This window comes from Schistocerca cancellata, chromosome 3 (assembly GCF_023864275.1).
Source record: "Schistocerca cancellata isolate TAMUIC-IGC-003103 chromosome 3, iqSchCanc2.1, whole genome shotgun sequence".
NCBI classification, from domain to species: domain Eukaryota; kingdom Metazoa; phylum Arthropoda; class Insecta; order Orthoptera; family Acrididae; genus Schistocerca; species Schistocerca cancellata.
Window position 1 is genome coordinate 914,311,850 of NC_064628.1, and position 20,592 is coordinate 914,332,441.

General features: G+C 38.0%; 1 protein-coding gene across 1 annotated transcript in view; it reads right to left on the bottom strand.

The window, feature by feature from the left end:
• Window positions 1-8,227: 8,227 nt before the first annotated feature.
• Window positions 8,228-20,592, bottom strand: part of LOC126175994 (uncharacterized) — a 185,297-nt gene continuing 172,932 nt past the window's right edge. The window contains exons 2-4 of the mRNA XM_049923108.1: window positions 18,451-18,583; window positions 10,226-10,355; window positions 8,228-9,873 (exon numbers count right to left, since the gene is read on the bottom strand). Of these exons, the coding sequence (XP_049779065.1) occupies window positions 9,788-9,873; window positions 10,226-10,355; window positions 18,451-18,583 (349 nt within the window). The 3' untranslated portion in view covers window positions 8,228-9,787. The remainder of the gene's footprint in view (window positions 9,874-10,225; window positions 10,356-18,450; window positions 18,584-20,592) is intronic.

Genomic DNA, 20,592 nt, shown 5'->3' on the forward strand with positions numbered 1-20,592 from the left:
TACAACTGATCTTATGGCTGTTGCCTATTTAAATGGTTTATTGTTTCATTGTAATAAAATTTAATTGTGACATATATTTAGTTAACACTATCATCCAATATTCATTTAGTTTATTTATTTTTAATAATGCAATATTAAACAATAGGAGCTTTCGCATTTGTTCTATGGTAATAAAAATGCCCATTTACGTTTAGGTTTATTGTAAATAAAGAAGTACATTATTGCTGGGTTGGGCATTGTTTTAGTCAGTCTCTTCTGAAACCTCTATTAGAGTGGATGTACATACTTCATCGAGAGTGTAGAATGTGTTACGTGTTGTGTTCTGTGTGTAATTTGTAATTAATTTTGAGAGATTAACTGGAATGCAATGACATGGATGAACAGTGCTCTGTTGGACAGATAGCAAGTGAAGTGTATCACAAAACAGTTTACAGTTCAGTTTCAAAAAACTTGAAAATTGTCAATGACTTTGATGAAGTTAGACAAACTTTGTTTAAATTTTGAGTAAATTCTTCTGTAACATCAGTGTGGGAGTATCATGAAATATATTCTGAAGTACAACAACATTTTTGGAAGAAAGCGTTGTGATCTACTTAAAGTTCATAAAAAGCTTGTTACTAAAGGTTTGAGGGCAATAAAACCTTGACATTTGTTCTTGTTATGTGAAAGTGAAACAGCTTCCCAAGTGAAACGTAATGTGATTCCTGGGAATTCCTTGTGCCCAAATTGTTACTCAAAAATATTTGTTCGGAATCCAGAACTGGAATCATGTAACCTTGTTAATGACATTTATATCCGTAATGAAGAAGCTGTTAGCATATTGGATTTTGCTTGTTCTAAGTTAGATGTATCTCCTGCTTCGAAAATAATAAAATTAAGCAGCAGAAAAAGAAAAGCAGCTGTTTAAAATAACACACAACAAATTTCAGAGAAAATTAGAAAAGACTTGGAATCATGCTTTAATAATACAGATACCAACATTATTTCTAAAGAAGAAGAAAACTTAGGACTACCACCAGCGTCATCTGACACTGAATATTTGAGCTTAATAGAGAAATTAAAAATTAAATGTTCAGTGACATATAAAGAAAAAAAAGTTAAAATTTTAAGTTTGCCCCCCGAGTCGTGGCCAAGAGAAAAAAAATAGTTCATGAAATCAACATATCTCATTTGGTTAAACTAACCCAAAAATTAGTGAAAGAGCAAGGCATTCTTCCAGTTTTAGGAAAGAAGAAAGGAGTAGGTATAAGTGAAGAAACAATTAAAAAGATCCAGCAGTTTTTTGAAGATGATGAAAACAGTAGAATGTGCCCAGGTTGCAAATAGAAAAAGAGTTGTTATAAATGCATTTAAAGTAACAAAGCAGAAATTACTAATGCTGTCAAATTTAAATGAACTTTATGTAGCTTTCAAAAATTCTCATGCTGAATGCAAAATTGTAAGGTCAAAATTTTGTGACATCTGAGCTAAGTGGTGTATTTTGGCTGGATCCTCATGGACACACTCCGTATGTGTTTGTTTATGTCATCAAAATGTCAAACTGATGATTGCTAGTGCAAAACTCAAGTGATCTTAACTACAAAGAGTTATTAGATTTAATGGCCTGTGACACTAACAGTTATGATAACATGATGAGTTTGTGTAATAAATGCCCTAGTAAGGAAACAGTTATTGAATTGTTTCGCGAATACGATGAGGAAATGCCAGGCAGTATAACCTTCAAACAGTGGGTCACAACTGACAGGGCAGAAATGATAACAGTGGTTAAATCTCAGGAAGAGTACTTGGAATCTTTAATTGATAACTTACAAAAACTCAAAAGTCACTGATATGTTTCTAAAATCCAAAAGAAGTTTTTGAAGGACAAAAGAGCACAGATTCATGAAACTGAATGCGTAGTGCTAGCTGATTTTGCAGAAAATTTTACATTTGTGATTTAGGATGCAATACATAGGTACCACTGGGTCAGTGACCAGACAACAGTGCATCCATTTATTCTCTACTTTAAAAATGAGAAAGATGAAGTTTGCAGTTCTTCAATTTGCATTCTAAGCGACTACTTGGAGCACAACACTTTGGCTGTACATGTTTCAAGATTATGTAATAAATTACATAAAAGAAAATTTTCCCGAGGTTGAGAAGCTGATATACTTTTCAGATGGGAGTGGCAGTCAGTATAAGAACAAAAATTATTTTTCAAATCTGTACAACCACAAAGTAAACTGAATGGCACTTTTTGCTCGTGCCATGGTAAAAATGAATGTGATGGAGTAGGAGGTACAACAAAACTTGAAGTATGTAAAGCCAACCTGCAAAGACCAACCACAGACCAAATTCTCACAGTACAGGACATGTATGTCTTTTTCAAGGATAATATTAAAGGCATTACCTATTTTCTGATCAAGAAATATGAAGTGGTTCTGCATATGAAAACAACACTTCAAACCAGATTTGAAAACTGTATAGCATTAAAAGGAACAAGGTATTTCCACAAATTCCTTGGCATTGCAGAAAACTTAGTTTGATGTTATGTAACATCAGAAACCGAAATTTATGAGTATCATTCTGTCAGTAAAATTACATTTGTCTTTAACGTTGAATGACATAGTGGCATGTGTGTATGATGGACAGTGGTGGCTGCTGAGATTGAAAGAATAAGTTTGGAAAACAATGATGTCTTTGTGCATTTTTACCACCCTGCTGGCCCAAGAACATCATTCAAGAAATCTACTAGTGACAAAGTTTGCCAATGACAAATGTTTTAAGGAAACTTTCAGTTCTTGAACTTGCCAGAGCAACTGGGAAGTCTTATTCTATATCACAGAAGCTGTCTGGAGAAATAAGTGTCGCATCTTGAAGGATGTTAATTGAAAATATTTATTTTAAGTATGTCAAAATAATATAAATGTTAATTTCAGTGATGTTTCCACTTTTTGTGTATAATTCAGTACCTTACTTCAATAATAATTGATTATATCCCGCCAATATCACAAGTGAATAGGCAACAGCCATAAGGCCAGTTGTAGAGTAATGTGAATTGTCTCCTCATTTTCAAAAATTCATATCTCTGTTCACAGTCAGATATCAATGTTGAAATTTTTACAGTACATTGCTATCATATAGGTGTGCAAACTGTGTGAAAATCATATTTTTATATTCAGTCCCACCTGACATAACTTACCCCAAACTTTACAAAAAGGAAATTTTTCAAATTTCAAGAATTCATAAAAAATTAAGGAAACATTTATAAGTGTTCTTGCTCTATATGGGGCTGGTAGTGTTATGATATCTAACTATAGGAAAAAACAGACACTCATAAATCACTCCTTGTTTGTTATTTTTGGGCCTAAAAAAAAGTGGATTTTTGAAAATTTTGATACCAAACTTTGGTGTTATTTTTGAATTTATAGTGTTTTGTGTAATAGACAATGCTGTAGAGGACATTTTCTAAAAACAATCATGTAAATTGCAATGTAGTAACATAACCCAGTGCAGAGATATTCATATTTTTGCTAACATCTCTAAACGGAAACATCGTCCCGTGCTTACAAACGAAAATGGCCACCATTCAGTAAAGGTGAAAGGTAAAATTTTTTTAAAAACTGTTTTGAACTTCAATTATAGGGTAATCACATATAAAAAATTAAAATATTTAAAAATGGTCAAGCACCCAACTTCATTTTTATTGGACCATTTCATTTGGATTGACCCAGCATATGCAACTGAGCGTATAGCATCAGCAAAGTATGACAATAACGTAAGTTCCTGGTTAGAGCAATATGTAAATTAAGGGACAGGCAACTACTCACCTTTAGTAGATTTGTGTGTGGATCACAGAAACATCGTATGGAGAGATTTTCCTAAAACAGGAAACCTAAAAATTAATCCAGACTGTACTCTCGTCCCACAAAAATAAACCCAGCATTTTCAGCAATGTGCTACATTATTCAATAGACAAGTTTTGAGCCTTTTATGTCCTGTGGCCCCGTAAAAGATCTTCAAATAATAATTTATATTTAGTCTAAACTTGTGTTGCAAAGTTTTTGTTAATGTTGCATCTAAATGCTGTGCTACATATAGTTAAGTAAAAACCGATTTTGTTGGAAACTGGAATCACTGTCAATAGATTCAGTACTCTAGCTTGTAGTGGTGAAAGTACTGGGATGTAACACGGTAAGTTATATCTTTCCTTTCTCATTGCAGTCTCTTAGCAATATTTTTTGAGTTTATTTTTGTTATAATAACTACACTGCAAAAACCTCTGTTACTTTCACCATATTTTAAATTATGCAAAACAGATTGAACTATATAGATAATAGAACTGTATACATAATGCTGTACACTGTGTGAAGAGATGCTTCTGCAATATCAGAGCAACACAGGTTTTCACTGTAGACTACCTAAGACTGTCCAGTCCCTCCAGTCCAAAAAGCAAGTGTTAAATGTCCCTTGCAATCTTATTTTAGAAATCGTTTGTAATATTAATAACCCAAATGGCAATTGGTTGTTTTCTTATTCATCACATTGTCAGTGTTACAATGTTGCAAACTGAGCAACGGATGAAATGTCTAGAATAATTATTTCTCCGGTATGCTCCCAACATTCATTCACAGTCATCAACAATTTGGCCCATTAAAATTTACAGATTATGTTGCACTTCAGAAGCAGAATAGACCTTGTGAATCCATTGTAGAACTTTCCCAGCAAAAATAAAAAAGAATAAATATTAATTCATGTAAAATGTGATTTCCTGTTTCTGTGTAGCTATAAATAGGTACTCTCCACCTCTCCTCTGTTCAGTGAGCAGGGAGCTATCCTCATATAAATGTATATTCTAGCTTGTAAATATAATAAGGAAATTTCTGGCAGAACATAAATAATTTAGGAGTTAAGGAGACCACTCACTAAATAGCAGAAGCATCGACATTGACAGGCACATAAAAAAGAATGAACATTTTGCTAGCTTTTGGAAGAAAACCTTTGATGAGCATCTCTGTACACCTCTACGTTTTGATGGTTGCACACGCAGTTCTGCGATTGCAGTTTGAGAGGAGAAAAGGGGCGGGGGTTGCATTTGGTGGGATGGGTGGATTGGTAGGGAGGATATGTTGCAAATGGATAGCTGCGTCTTGGAGGGAAGCAGCATAGCACAAGTGTAGAAGAGAAATATGGAGAAGGAAGGGTGGCACCTGCAGAGACTAGGTCGATATGTTTCACCAGATCCTCCCCAGTCCAAAGTACCACCTTCCTGGACACTGGCCTCCATTTCTCAGATCACTCTATCCACTAACTGCCAAAAGCACCTGGATTGACAGGTGTCACCCCCTTAAAAAAATTGTTCCCATACAGCCTGACCGCCTGTGGACATTATGTCTGCAAAGATGAGAATTCCCTTGCCCAGTATGCTGAAGGTCTCACAAAGTCACTCAAAAACTGGCAATAGCCCCGCCACCTCAAACCTAGTCCACAAACAGATTGTGCATGCCGGACCCTCACACAGCCGTAATCCTCCCACCACTGCCAAAAACCAGCTGGATAAGAGCAATGCACCCCTCACCCCCAATCGTCGCGGACTGGAGCCACTGGACTGTATCCTTCCTTGAGCTCTGATTGTCTATCATCGTGCACAGAAATAAGCAACATCCTATCCAAGTCCTTCCCACTCCTCCGAAAGTAATATTCTGTTGTCCCCATACTTAATACCCCATAGTTACTTAACCACTCACAACCCCTTGCCACAGGACCCAGAACCCTGTGGAAGACCCAGGAGCAAGACCTGCCCAACTCACCCACACAGCACATCCTATTCTAGTCCTGTCATAAGCTTATGGTATCCCATTAAAGACAGGCCCACCTGGAAAAGCAGCCATGTCATATACCAGCTCTGCTACTGCTATTGCACAGCATTTTATGTGGGCACGGCCACCAACCAGCTGTCCACAATCATGAATGGCCACTGCCAAATTGTGGCCAAGAACAGAGTTGACCACCCAAGGCACAACATGCAGCTGAGCATAATAAGCTCGAGTTCAGTGGCTGCTTCACAACCCGTGCCATCCGGATTCTTCTCTCTAGCAGCAGCTTCCAAACATAAATACAACACAACCTTTGTACCCGTAACTCTCCTGGCTTCAGTCTCCACTAACCCACTGTCCTCGCACTCACCAAGTTTCCTCCCTTCCTCTGGGCTGTCACTTCCTGAGTCCACAGCTGCATGTCATCTTCATTGTGCACTGCACCTCACTGGCTCTAGTGCCTACGTGTTGCATCCCTAGCCCATGCACCTGCCAAGGATTTCTTCTAAAAGCTAGCACAGTTTTCATTCTGTTTTGCATCTGCCAGCAACTGAACGCTTCCGCTGTTTCGTTAGTGGTGTCTTTTATTTCCAGATTATTTACGTTCTAGCTTGGATTTTTTAATCGTCTTATTCATCTACAGTTTCTGTTACTACAGCTTCTCTGTTAGTAATTTGGAGAATTGTATTTTATTTTACTAACAGTTTTGCTGACACTAACCATTCTCTTCAGTAGTTATGAATCTGCAAGTGTGTAATATACCATTTCTTTCTACATTACTCAGGTTACCCGAAACATTATTACTTTGCATTTACACAGGAAGGTGGCATTATGTCATATGATATGAAAATGATCTTGTTTGATGGTTTTATGAGCAAAACAACCTATCTCACACTTTTATTATTAGCAACAGCCAAATTATTACATCTTCAGGTTTAAGGGCTGTTGCCAATGGTAGCAACAGCCTTCATGTATTTTAATTGTAAATATGAAAATGGTCTAACGATCTAATTTGGCTGAAACTGGTAACAATCCTTGAATAATAATATCCTCTTTAACATTCTGCTTGTATTTTAAAAAAGTAGTAGTGCAGTCTGACAAAAAATTTGGATATATTTTTGTACATAAAGTGTTCTTTGTTTAATTAGGCATTTTAGAACTTCTCTGATCCCAGGCAATATTTACATACCATAACTATTTTCAATATAACATGCTAGCATTGCCGAATGTAAATGCACTGCCCTACAGTGAAAATGGTTAGAGAATTATGTTTGATTGTTGAATGAAATGCTATAAATACATAATGTCACATAGTTACCTCATGTAATTCTAGTGCACATGATTTGTGGAAACTAAAAATTACTATCTAACTAAAATGAGGCAACTCTCTCTCTCTCTCTCTCTCTCTCTCTCTCTCTCTCTCTCTCTCTCTCTGCTAAAAGAAATTGAACAAATGTATCATTTCATGTGGCTTTTAATCACAAAAATTTACAGTTGTATTTAAATCACATAAGTAAATTGTACTTTTCTTGTCATTGAGCTGTCAAATCTACAAATCTGTTGACCACTGTGTCAAATATATTTGTAATTAATAAAACAATATTCCAATTCACATGCAACATAAATGGTACGTCTCTTCTTCACAAGAGAAACTTACATTAATGAAATGGATTCTGAACTTTCTCTGAATGTCAGTTACTTCAAATTATTAATTAATAATGGTTTATTTCTTATTGTTTGTCATATAATCATAGTTCAATGCTACACGTATCTATGTGTGAACTGAACAAATGCTTAAATGCTTATACGGCCACTTTAAAACCTCACCTATGGGACATATAATTTCAAAAAATATACTAGCAAACTAAAATATACAAATGAAGTGGATCCATTTTTTGCTTTTTGTTATGCACTATAATCTATTTGCTATGGGCAGGGAATAACTGCAATAAAAATAATGAAAATGAAGATTTTTGTTGCCGCTTGTTTCGAAGTTCTTCCATTCCATAGAAATTTGTAAGTTGACTACAGTAGTTTCTAACACTTAGTTACATTATCACCAATTACAGTAGCCTATATTGTTCAGAAGCAATATACTGTTTTGTACCATAAACACTAATTTAAGTTTATTATATCAGTAGTAATTACCTATTGATATACAGGATCTTATTCTATTCCATGTGCTGCCAATATACACACTGCATCACATGCTAAATAACTAAATGAAAAACAAATAAGCAGTGCAGCAATTCTTAAATAACTGCTTTAAAGGTGAACAAAGGGGAATGTGTCAATAGATGGAATAGTTACCACAGCTGTATGAATGTACATGTATTAGCTCCCCTGCATGTATCTTAGGCATATCAACCAATCCAGTGTTTTATTGCTATACTTGTTGTGTTGGCATTAACCCTCATATTAACTGGAAAATGTTACAATATAGCTTTTTCCTACCATTGCAATAAGAATATACTGAGTACAACTAATTAGATTTATTGGTAAGAAATTCTAATTAGTTGTTAACGTAACATGCAAAAGCAATTTATATTAGCTGTTTTTCTATGGTATAGTAATTCTTGAATAATTGTTCATCACTGAAACCCATCATTGTTTTTGGTTCATTTCTTAATTAATGTGAACCTCATAATGACCAGATTGCTTATTTCCAATTATAAAACAAAATGAGTGGATGAAATAATTTACTAGATCACTGCAAAATGATGGAAAAAAGAGATGCTGGTTTTTAACTTGCTATAAGTAATGCATGCACTGTGGTATGGACTCCACCATAAAAGTGTTTAAATTTGTCAAATGCTGCACAATTTTGAATAAATATACTTAATATCTTAATAGTAAGAGATTAGAATTAAATCAAGAGGCACTAGTCCATACACATTGTTGAGTATGTAAAATATGTAATATACAACAATAAATGCCTTTAAAATGATAACAGAGAAAGCACATATAATAGTAGTTACGGCAGCACCTCTAATATTACAATTAAACTTCTATGAAAGAAATTTTCATTACAAGTGTTTTAAGTAAATGTATAATTATTTAACAAAACAGTTGTTCACATAAAAGGCATAGATACTAATGATAATTTGGTAATACTTTCAACTATTGTGCACAGATGTCACAGTCTTACAAAATCATGTCAACTGTAAACGGATACATGGCTAGTCTCCATTGGTGTAAATAGATCAAGAAATTTAGAGACAGAATGATGAAATATGGAAGACAGAAAACTTGAAATCTTTGGCTTGTAGAATTTTTCTTATATGTATTTAACTAGGAAGACAGAGACTGTTTTCAGTTGCTGCATAAGTTATACTAACAAACAAAAAACTTCATACAGCATCTCTTTTGCGCTATGTAACTTCCATAGAGAAAGCTGAAACGGACTTTTCATGTCTTGTGCATAATCCATTGGTACTTTCCCATTATACAGCATTATATTGAGAAGAATAAATAATGAAAGAGCATGTGAAGAAGAATGACATCATCACTCCACACTTTCAGAATCTCTCCATTTATGATACAAAAGTGACAAAAGTTTGTATAAACTGTTGAAGACTTCAGAATTCTTTTGGAGAAGCTAAAACTATGGTTATACACATGACTAGGATAGTATGTAAAGTCTATAATATAAAAATAATTCTCTTTTATGTAATAAATATATCTTTGTGCTAGCTTAGTAATGTACAAATATATGTAAATTTAAATGAAATAATTGTGCCTGCTGTACAAAAGGACTAGAAACAATTTGTGGTATAAATCAGAAGCAGAATAATCACTTTCTAATATTCATAACAGCCTAAGTGTTGCTGATGGGACTTTGGTTTGGCTTTTGGGTAATGGTGATTAGTATAGCTATTGTCATCAAACTAATTAAAATTAATGCTGAAATTTCATCTTAACAATGTGAATTCCTGAGGTTAAAAGCTACTTTTGTACTGTCATACAATTTTCTTGCATGTCTTCTGCTGTATCTAACCATATTCAGAGCTGACTGTAAGACTCATTTCTCCATCGTCTATATTGGTATCGTGGTACCACTGCCGTGTGTCCAGGAGAACTGAAAATGCATTAATCAAATTAGAACAATAATAATGTATTTAAGATCCATATATCTTCAATAACAAGGTTTCTATCATTTTCTGTTGCATTAGTTTTAGAGATTTACTTTCCGAAATTATGTATTATACAATAATGTTGTTCTGGTGAGAAGAATAAGATCAAACAGTGATAGAAGTCGCAGTGTTTTGAAGTATGAAAAGAGTTGCACCAATATTTCATACTTACTAAGGAACATACCACACATTTTTTATGCCCTTTCAGAGAAGATTTGCTTATTCTGTGTTATTGTTTGGCGACTATCCTTTTCAAGTTTTGTTTAATACTAAATGAAGTGTGTAATTTTTACGTACCTATATCCCCTGGTTCAACACGGAAGCTAACTGGTGAACAAACATCATCACACTCTGGTGGTGGTAACAATTTCCATGTCTTGTGCCCTTTAATTTGGGCCTGCCACATCAGGCGGCTTACGTAGTCAATCTGTGAAAAGAAATAAATGTAATGTTTTGTTCTTATTGATGAATGTGATAACTGCTTTTGTCACTGTTAAAATTGGCCTTTTGTCACTATTAAAATTGGCCATGTCAGAGTAGTTGGATTTATTGGCTCATCCGCCTCCAATATGTAGAAAAAGTAAGATACGTTTTTGTTTTGATAGGATTTTTATACCACTAAAAATTCTACTTGCTTCTTAATGGTTTACCAAAGACAAGGTAGTAACTACATTACACCTTCTGTGAAAGTAAAAAATTAAGACTGTTACTTCTGTCAACACACAAAGGGTTTATTTGAAGATACACAGATTAGATTAGACATACTTTTGTTTTGGAATAAAAATCAGTCATCAGTTGCATAATAATGCAACATGTCATAAAATACCAATACATAAACATATTTACAAAAATAAAGGTAGGTATGCTAAGATCCCTTCCACAGATTACATAATAGTGCAAAACAATTTCAATTTTACAGGAGACACTTGATAGTCACAACCAATAAGTGTTGAGTGTAGCACTGGTCGACAGTCTGAGGACTACTCAAAGGAGTCACTGCCGATTAAAAATAGCTCACCAGTGCACGAACGAAGGTGTCTGAGGGCTCGAGGAATGACCACCAAATCAGTAGGGTTCATAGTTTATTGCATCTTGCATGTATGTACGCAAATCCAGTTTCTCTGTCGACCTTAGAGCCATCAATGTACCCCATATCTGAGCCTGGAAATGTATGAAGGATGTCCAGGAACAAGCGGTGAAAATCTATTGCATCTATTGAGTGTTTTGGTCCAAAGGAGAGGATGAGGCAGATCGAGGATGGGATACACACCATGGGAGCACATGCAGTTTCTCCCTGACAAGAGTCAACACTGGGGAAAGATGAAGTTTTAGAGCAGAGACTCTATGTCTGAATTGTGATCGTGACTCCACACCTTGGCCTTTGTTGTCTGAGGTAGATCTCCCTACCAGGAAAAGGGATACAGTAGTTTGGATGCTCAGGAGAGCAGCGAATGTGTACTACATAGTTGAGCAGCAGTTGGTGTCTGATCTGTAGGGGAAGGATACCAGCTTTCACATGTAGGCTGTTCACAGGGCTGGTCTGAAAAGCACTTGTCACAAATTTGATCCCACAGTGGTGTATTGAGTCCTGCATACACAGTACAAAAGACAATGCTGAGCCATACTCAGGCTTCCATAATCAAGACACAACAGGATCAGAGTTTTATAGAGCCATAAAAGTGCGGAGCAGTTTGCACCCCAGTTGGTGTTACTGAGACCATGAAGAGTATTAAGGCGTGACCAATATAATTGCTAAAGACGAGGAAGCCATGTCAACAAGACATCAAAGACCAATCCCACATGCCCCCCCCCCAAAAAGGGGGGGGGGGGGGGGGAAACCACCACACTGAACATTTGGTCTGATCGGAGGTGGACAATGCGATGGCAGCAGAAATGCATGACTTGTCTTGGTGATGAGAAACTGGTTACTATGGGTGGGAGCCCAGGACTGCACCTTTTGTGTGGAGCCCTGCAGTTGGCATTTGGCAACACCCACAGCTGAGTAGTAGTAGTAGTAGTAGTAGTAGTAGTAATAGATGCAAAAATCTCAGTGTACAGGGAAGATTTCAATAGATCCCACTGCTGAACTAGACCATTGACAGCCACTAGGAAAAGGGCACACTCAATACAGAGACTTGTGGGACACCATTCTCTTGTAGATGGGGGTTAATGTGGGAAGCACCAACCTGAACCCAGGAAAGACAGTGAGACAAGGAGACAAGGAGTCTTGTCCAAAAATTGGGAGCGGGCCCTCGGAGATCTCACTAATGTAGTGTAGTGTGGACAAGGTGACACACTGTGATGTCATCAACCCTATGCGAATCAAAGAAGACAGCAATAATCTGTTCACACAGGGCAAAAGCTGACTAAATAGTGAACGCCAACCACACCAAATTGACAGCAGTAGAATGGTCTTGGCAAAACAGCCCCGAGATGGAGCTAAAAGACCCCAAAACTTAAGGTACCAACACAGCTGCTGCCTCACCATATGACTGACCAATCTGGTGAGAACGTTAGTGAGGCTAAGTGGGTGACAGCTGTCTATCCCAAGGGTGTGTGTATACCAGTACTCTGACAATAATTCTTCCTCACCACTGCGACAGGAACTCATCCTCGCTCCAGAGACGGAATGGCAAGGAAGTAACACTCACAATCCACTGGCAGGTACACTCATGTTCAGAAAAAACATGAACACCTTGAACGACTAGAGACAGGATGTTCATGTTCACAGGACATGTACATCAATATGTTCTGTGGAAATGGCCAGCAGGTTCTGAGATCAACATTGATATTGCACTGAGGAATTCATATTCACTGAGTGGAGCATTGTAAGGTGCCAGATTACGTTTAGTAAATGGTTAAGGAAGTTGCTCTACCTGCTGTTTGAAGAAACAAAATGCAGACCGATAATTCTCAGACACAGATGCTCAAGCATGATGAAAATAAGACTGGTCGGCAACGGCAGACTGGTTGGCAACGGTGTCTGGGTCAGTGTAGACATCAGCGTTCACAGATATAACAGGTACACTCATGGGGTACTGGTGTTCATATTGGTGTCAAATCTTCACCCAGCCTGCGAAGGAGGGCTACGTTTGGTCCAATGGTAGCAACGTACTGCTCCCAGCATTCTCATTTCTGTCTTTTATGAGATGGTGGACCTGGGCAGGGAACCATTTAAAGGCATTGAGGTTGAGGTACTCCATTGACAGATGTCACTGAGGATATTTAGGAGCCCACCTGTGATCTTTAATGGTCATGGAAATTTCTGACGTCCGCCAATGTAGTCTGTTCTGACAGGGGGACACCAAGGAAGAGGGGATTGCTGAGTCAGCTGCAGTTGTGCTCTGCATCGATACCTCCATGTGCCGGGGTGACAGCAATGGTGAAAATATTGCAGTCAATAACACACTCAGAGAGAGCCCATTTGAGTGGGCAACGAGGTGTGTGATGCCAAGGGAACCACTGGAAAAGATCACTGTCGCACACATCATTATGGAGTCTCCAATGGACAGTGGGAGAAGACCTGGGCTGCTAATGGGAAGGTCCATGGCCAAATAAGACCCAATGTCATCTTTCAGTGTGTGGATACTCCAAGAGGCAAAGATCAAGCTCTGTGAGCAAGATTACTGCAGCCAGTGGTCTTAGTTTCACCTAATATTAGGAAGGGTGGGAGGAGCTGAGAAAACGGAGCAGACAATTTATTCTGGGACATGTCATTGTCAGGAGAGAGGTACACGTTACAGATGGTAAATTTCGGAGATGACTTCACATGACTTGCCACAGCCTCCAAATTCGTGTTGAGTGACACGTGTTTGCTGTAGACAGAACACAAATCGTATGTCCAAACACCACCTGATGCTCTTTCATAGTCAGTGCACTTCTTAAAATAGCCGCAGAGGGTAGAGGTCTGCAGTGCTGGAAAAGAAGTTCCCTGCAGGGCGGTGCAACAAATGCAGATCAGCCACGTGGCAGAAAAAACTGCCACAATTGCAGTGGAGGATCACACTACCAGTATCCTGTGGGGGTGTGAAGGAACCAAGGAGGCAGGTCACGCTTCAGTGCCGCCTGCTGCCACTGCTTGTGAAGATACAGTATCAATACCCAATCATTCCAAAGCAGGGTGTGTGGGGTGAGAAATGTTCTGGGGCAATATGGGCTACTACGAATGCTGCCTTGGATACAGAGGTGGAACAGTGGGGTCTGGCCACACAGGGCCCATCAGAATCTCTCTCTTCTTAGAGGACTACTTATTGTCCTTAGATGATTGAGATTTCTGCAAGGGCTTGACTGCTCCAGGTTCTGGGACAGAGGAGGAACACGAAGTCCTACAACTTGCATCCCTGTTTCTTAAGCCACCAGCTGGCACCTGGTTCCACGTTAGCAGAGACCTGGGAAGGGAGCATCCCAAAAGACCTCTTCCTGGTAACGGGTGATGGAGGAGAGTGTTGCTTCTCTGGCTGGGGTCGGGGACATCGGGACTGATGTCCTTGGTGGATGGTGTGTCTATGCTCCAAAAGGGGGTGTGGAGGAAGCATTAGATGGAGGACCCCAAACCATCAGGGGAGTGGGTGAAGTCAGGTGGCCACGAGGGTTAGGCGTAGAAGACACGGAGGGCGATGACACAGTCACAAGGTCGTTGTCACAGTAGCTTGTGTCATTGTCGTACATGTAGGATGTAGGCGATCTTATTTCTTCTTGATCTCTAGATATGTGAGGTGTCACAGATCTCGTATTCCTGGATTCTATTTTTGCATCTGAAAATGCTGCAGTCTGGTGAACTCTAGTTACGTTGCTCCCCACCACTGACACAGGTGGGGGGCACAAGGAACATCCACGTGCAAACTGACAGTCACAATCTCTACAGACTGTGCTGGCAATGCAACGTGAATTCACGTGTCCAGAGTGTATGCATTTTTAGCACCACTCGGTAGAAGGAATATATAGCTCGATATCACTACGACACACAATCACCTTAATCTTCTCAAGCAACGAGTCACCTTCAAAGGCCAAGATGAAGGTTCTAGAATGCACTCTGTTGTCTTGTCATCCCCACTGAACGCAATGGACAAAATGCACACGTTGTTGCTACAAATTAGCACACAACTCCTCAGTCTGTAAAAGGAGATCTCTGTCAAAAATGACACCCCTCTACCACATTAAGACTTTGATAGCTTTGTAGTGACAGGAATATCATCCAGCTTGCTGCAGGCAAGCAGTAACAGTGAAGGAGTGGTCAGGGAGGCCGTTTTAACACTGGAACTGCTGATATTTGTACATGCCTAGAACCGCAGCTTGGTGACTAATGATCCGTGTATCTTTCCCTTTTAGTATCTTGTGTTGGTAGGTTATTGTTACTACTAATGAATGTATTCTTTGAAGTGCTGTAAATTTTATTATGAAATCAACAAAAATAAAGTAGCTTTTCATCATTTACTATTGTAAAAAACTTACACACATTTGTTGAGTGCTTTTTACTGGCTACCATCCCATAATGAGCACAAATAACAGTTTTTTTTATGTACATTTGATGTAGATAGTTTTTTATGCATATGACACTTCACAAATGATTTGCTTCCTTCACAGTTAGACTTTACAAATCAATGTATTCACTTTTCTTGTCTACCTGGAATGTCTTCAGGTGTGACAGAGGTCTAGTCTTCCTTGTTGCTGTGTAGCTCAGCAAGCTCCTCCCCCAGCTTCAGTATGAAGTCTCTGTGTTTCAACTTTTTCTCATTTAGAGCTATTGTACAATACCCAGCTAAATACAGCAAGTTTTAAAATGTGTGAACAGGCCAATGTCTCGATGGTGTTTTGACAGAGTACTTGCGAGCCATTTGGTTGATCGTGTCCACCCCACATTTAGAGCTGTTATAAAATTTAACTGTATCTGGCTTCTTTTTCAAACCATCTTCAGTTTTAAGATAAGGATACGTAGTGCTGAAAATCAGCACATTCTTGTTGCTCTTTCCCTAGTAAACTGCCAGTGTGGTATCATTCTTCTTCAACAAGACTGTGCTGTATAACACCACCTTTGCTTTCTTGATACAGACTGGAATTTCCCTGTGAGATTAATTTATGGTACCCACTAAACTTGTAGGATTTGCTTTCAAGGTTTAAGAGAGAGCCAAGGAGGTGAAAAAATTGTCGCATGTAACATTTCTTCTTTTGTTGAGGTAAGGTTGCATCAATTTTTTTCACAACAAAATTGACAATACGCTCATCACTTGGCCTATTGTTATCATTTTCTAGATACCAGAAAGCATTCACAATATATTTGGAGTCTTTTATCTACTTATGTCTAACACTTTTGCCAATCTTTTGAGGCCACGAACTGTGTGGATCTGCAATTTCACTTTCAAGGAATAAGCTGTTCGTCTATTGTTTGGACCTGGTATGTAGCTACCTTGCGTGTTCACAATGGACTACTACCGCATTTCTGATACCAATGCAAACTTGTCTTCTTTCAGTTGATCTGATCTTGTGGATCTAATGTCAAATCTGAGAATGCATTATCTCTCTGAATGCCGTGAGCCATTGTTGACTACACAAAATTATTTCCCCGCTTCACCACAATGTGTGTAGTTCTAAGCTCTTCACTCCTATAGCACCACAGACATACAGTATAGTTATAAAAGCTTCCAGTTCTTCAACATTAATAGTCCAATCATCTGAACCCAATACTTGAAGTACTTCAATCTCAGTTCATTTTACAATGTGTTTCAAAATTTTGTCTTATCATTCATGTTTCGTTTTGCATGCAGAGATGGTCCTGCATGCCTTTGGAAACATTCTGTTGCCAATATCTGCCAGCTGAACAGTCACCTATAACTTTCACTTTCCAGGTTGCTCCATATGGTGCTACAATATCTCTACCTGAAGGAAATTGAAACAGTCGACAACCTTGATCATTTCGTAGTCCACAATGCCTGTGGCCATGAGTTGACCTAATCTTTTTGCAGCTGTTCCTGTAATAGTAGAAATTAATATTACAACACTTATTGGTATTCAATATATTGTTGAATACTAGAACAAAAAACACACCTTCATAAATATAATGTACTACTTCCAAAACTCAAGAAAGCAACAAAATATAAACCCGTCTTGCAATTGAAATGTGTGTCTATACAGCACATACAAAAACAATTATTATAGAAATAAACACATAAGCATGCACCCTTTCCTCACCAATATTCAGTTGCACATCTTGAGGAATATCATCATCTTCGGATGAAAAATCTGGAACTACAGGTGGTGGTAATTCTCCCTCAGATGAAGACTCCAGATTCATGATTCAAAATCTCATTTAGCACATTTATAATGTCCTCTTATGTTCGTAGACGTTTGGCCATAATAAATTTACACAGTTAGAATGCACTACTAAAACCACATTTCATGAAACAAAGCACAAGCTGTGCAATACCTGCTTTCCCCTCCTCCCCAGCTGGGAAACTGCAATGTCATTAGGTAGTGAGATAAAAGGGAGTTTGCAATTTTTGACCGAACACCATCTAATAATATAGGCATGAAGCTACATGAAAAACTTGATTATTATAGCAGCTGCAGAAGAGGGGTCAGAACTGACACATCCGCAGTTCTAGGTGAATCTTCATATTTCTCTTTTAAGGTTTCCCCATAAAATATAAAATGAATGAAGTATAATCACTCACTAACTACCTTATTCTATAAAAAGTCACAGAAATTCAGTGCTCTATGCAATAATGTAAAAGAGTGACAAAGGAAAGAACTGAGAAGTGGGTTGCAAGTGACCCAGCAGCAGTTCTAGTGTTAGGCTGAACTGAGCCACTTTTCATTTTTGAAATTGCAGCCACTTCCCCATGACCTATCCTCCAGATATTCAATGATGAACAAAGGCTTTGCAGTCAAAAAGTAATCTCTGTCTGTCCTAGAACAAACTAGGTATTGGGGGAGTATTTCTCGCCTTGTCCCTGAGCCCTATTTTAGGGCCATACCTCTCCACAACGTAACATATCTTAATTTCAGAAGAAACTGCTGGGGCCATGTGGCCACCAGCAGAGGAAAATTTAATTTGCTTCATGTGCGAATCTTCTGCCATGGTACCACCCACTCAAAATGGGGGCTCTCCCCATGGGCACCACCTACATTCCTTGTCTTGCACGGGAAGTTTCCAGTTCAGGCACCAACTGTGTGATCCCTGCATGGTCAGCGGCCTACAACCAGCCAGGTACGTGGTGAGACAGCATACCACCAAGTTCCTTGACATTCCACCCACACAATGTGCTCCGCTTTGATGACTACTTCACAGCCTATGCCATCTAGATTCTTCCCACGAATGTCGTGTTTTCGGAATTGCACATGTGGGAACTCTTCCTACAACATACCCTTCATTCCCATAACCTCAACTAAACATTTGATTTTATCACTTATATGCCCTTTTCAATCAGTTGCCATTAATGAATACACAAAAAAATTGGAAAGCATCAACAGCTAGGAACATTGTCAAAAATACTGCATATCTTTTAGTAAAAAAAGAAAATTCTTACATGCATGACAGCTCCCTGTTGGTATCCGATGAAGATGTAGTCAGTGCGAGAGTGTTCAGCATCCTCTGGCAGGAAGTCTGGCTTATCATAGTACTGATGCAGTACATCCAAAACTTCTGGATGGCAGTTACTCCTGAAATAAAATTTATCACATTTTTATTTCTCCACATTAATTTGATAGCAATTTGGGAATACATGAATATTTAATCCCAGGAGGTGTTATGCATGCAGAACACTATCTGCTCTACTTTTATATTTATAGGGGCAGGTTAATGCTTTGTTTATTTGCCAGAAAAGTAAATTCTATCTTCAGTCCACTACTTCAAGTTACTCTCTTCAGTTGCTGTTAATGTATAGTACATTTTGAACAATTATATGTGTTATGTAAAATAAGATATAATTAATATTGTTTTCTACTGTACAGTACTTATATTGATTATAAGCCGCCCCCCCCCCCCCCCCCCCCAAGCATTTTGATTATTTACAAAACAAGTGGATAAAAATATGCACTTAATTTAATATTGAGTTTCTGAAGATTTTTAATTTCTTATCTCTGTGGGCAACTTGTCAAGAACATTATTTTGCATCCAAAATAGGGTTGCAAAGCAGTGCACATGAATATTATTTGTAGTTTGTTGTGTATACCACATTTCATTTGAGATTAAATTTTCTTATTTTAGTCAAAATTAAATATCCTGGCATATTTAGGAAAATACTTTTTCCACGGACCCTCAGAGATACTTTAAATTAATATGTAATATTCTCTGTGATTTTTTAAAAATAGAACATCAAATCAAAGCTACCTTAGATACTAATCTACAGATACTTTTTGCTACTGTGAAATGCAAGGAGTGACAATATCTGAAGAATACGCTAAACATCTACAGTCAAAATGTGCATTTGCTGTCTTATCTGCTGTCACAGTGCTTTTGAATTATGATACTGCACATGACTGCTTACAAATGTTCAGATCCACCAGCCAAGCAATGAGACTATGATTTTTTTTAGTGGTGAGCTATGTAATTCCGCCAATATTTTTGTCCTTTTTTTGGCCATAGGGTTAAATTTACCAAGTGAAGTGATGCAGTGGTTAAGTCCAGGAAGCCTATTCTATAGGAGCTGGGTTTAAAATCACAGACCTCCCATCCAGATAGATTTCTCATTGTTATGTATGGTAACATGAGGTGAACATCACCAGTGTTCATTAGGAATACAATGAGGTATTAGCTTTACCACCTTCTTTTTCTGTTCACTGTGAACACAACATGGGAAGTTCTGGAAGATACTGTGAGTAAGTAACACCCAAGAATTGGCCAGACAAGGGTTATGTGGGGACGAATCATATTTCCTTATAGATCTTCCACAGAAATTCAGCAGTGAGTCATGTAATTGTGTCACTTTACAACATTCCAGAAGGAGGCTTTTATTTTAATTTTTTTAAAGATTTCTTGAAGCCTTCAAGCTGCCATTCTCTTTATTTCCTGTACGATTGTACAATTTTGGCCTTAGGCATTTTTCAAGTATTTTATGGATGATTTTTTAATAGATTATGTCATATACGTCGTTGCTAATATGACATCATGTTAAGCTCATAAAATAATTCAAGGTGTTCATGCTATTTTAGGAGCACGTTACTTTCCACTTTATTTATTTGACACTGTAATTGATTCCAATGATTGAGCAGCAATGGCGCAGTTATCCAATATTGGCTCTGTCTTTGTGCACTGCAATACCTTTGGCTAATTATCAGTTGTCAATGTTTGTGCCAAACATTCATCATTTGCAGATCTTTGATTTTATAATTATTTGATTTCCTACTGAACAAATACATCATCCATTACCAGCTGCAGTCAGTTTTCATTTGTACATTATGTGATCAAAAGTACCCGGACACCCCCAAAAACATATGTTTTTCATATTACGTGCATTGTGCTGCCACCTACTGCCAGGTACTCCATATCAGTGACAGTAGTAGTCATTAGACATCATGAGAGGAGAATGGGGCACTCCGCGGAATCCACAGACTTCGAACGTGGTCAGGTGATTGGGTGTCACTTGCAACATACGTCTGTATGTGAGATTTTCACACTCCCAAACATCCCTAGATCCACTGTTTCTGATGTGATAGTGAAGTGGAAACAT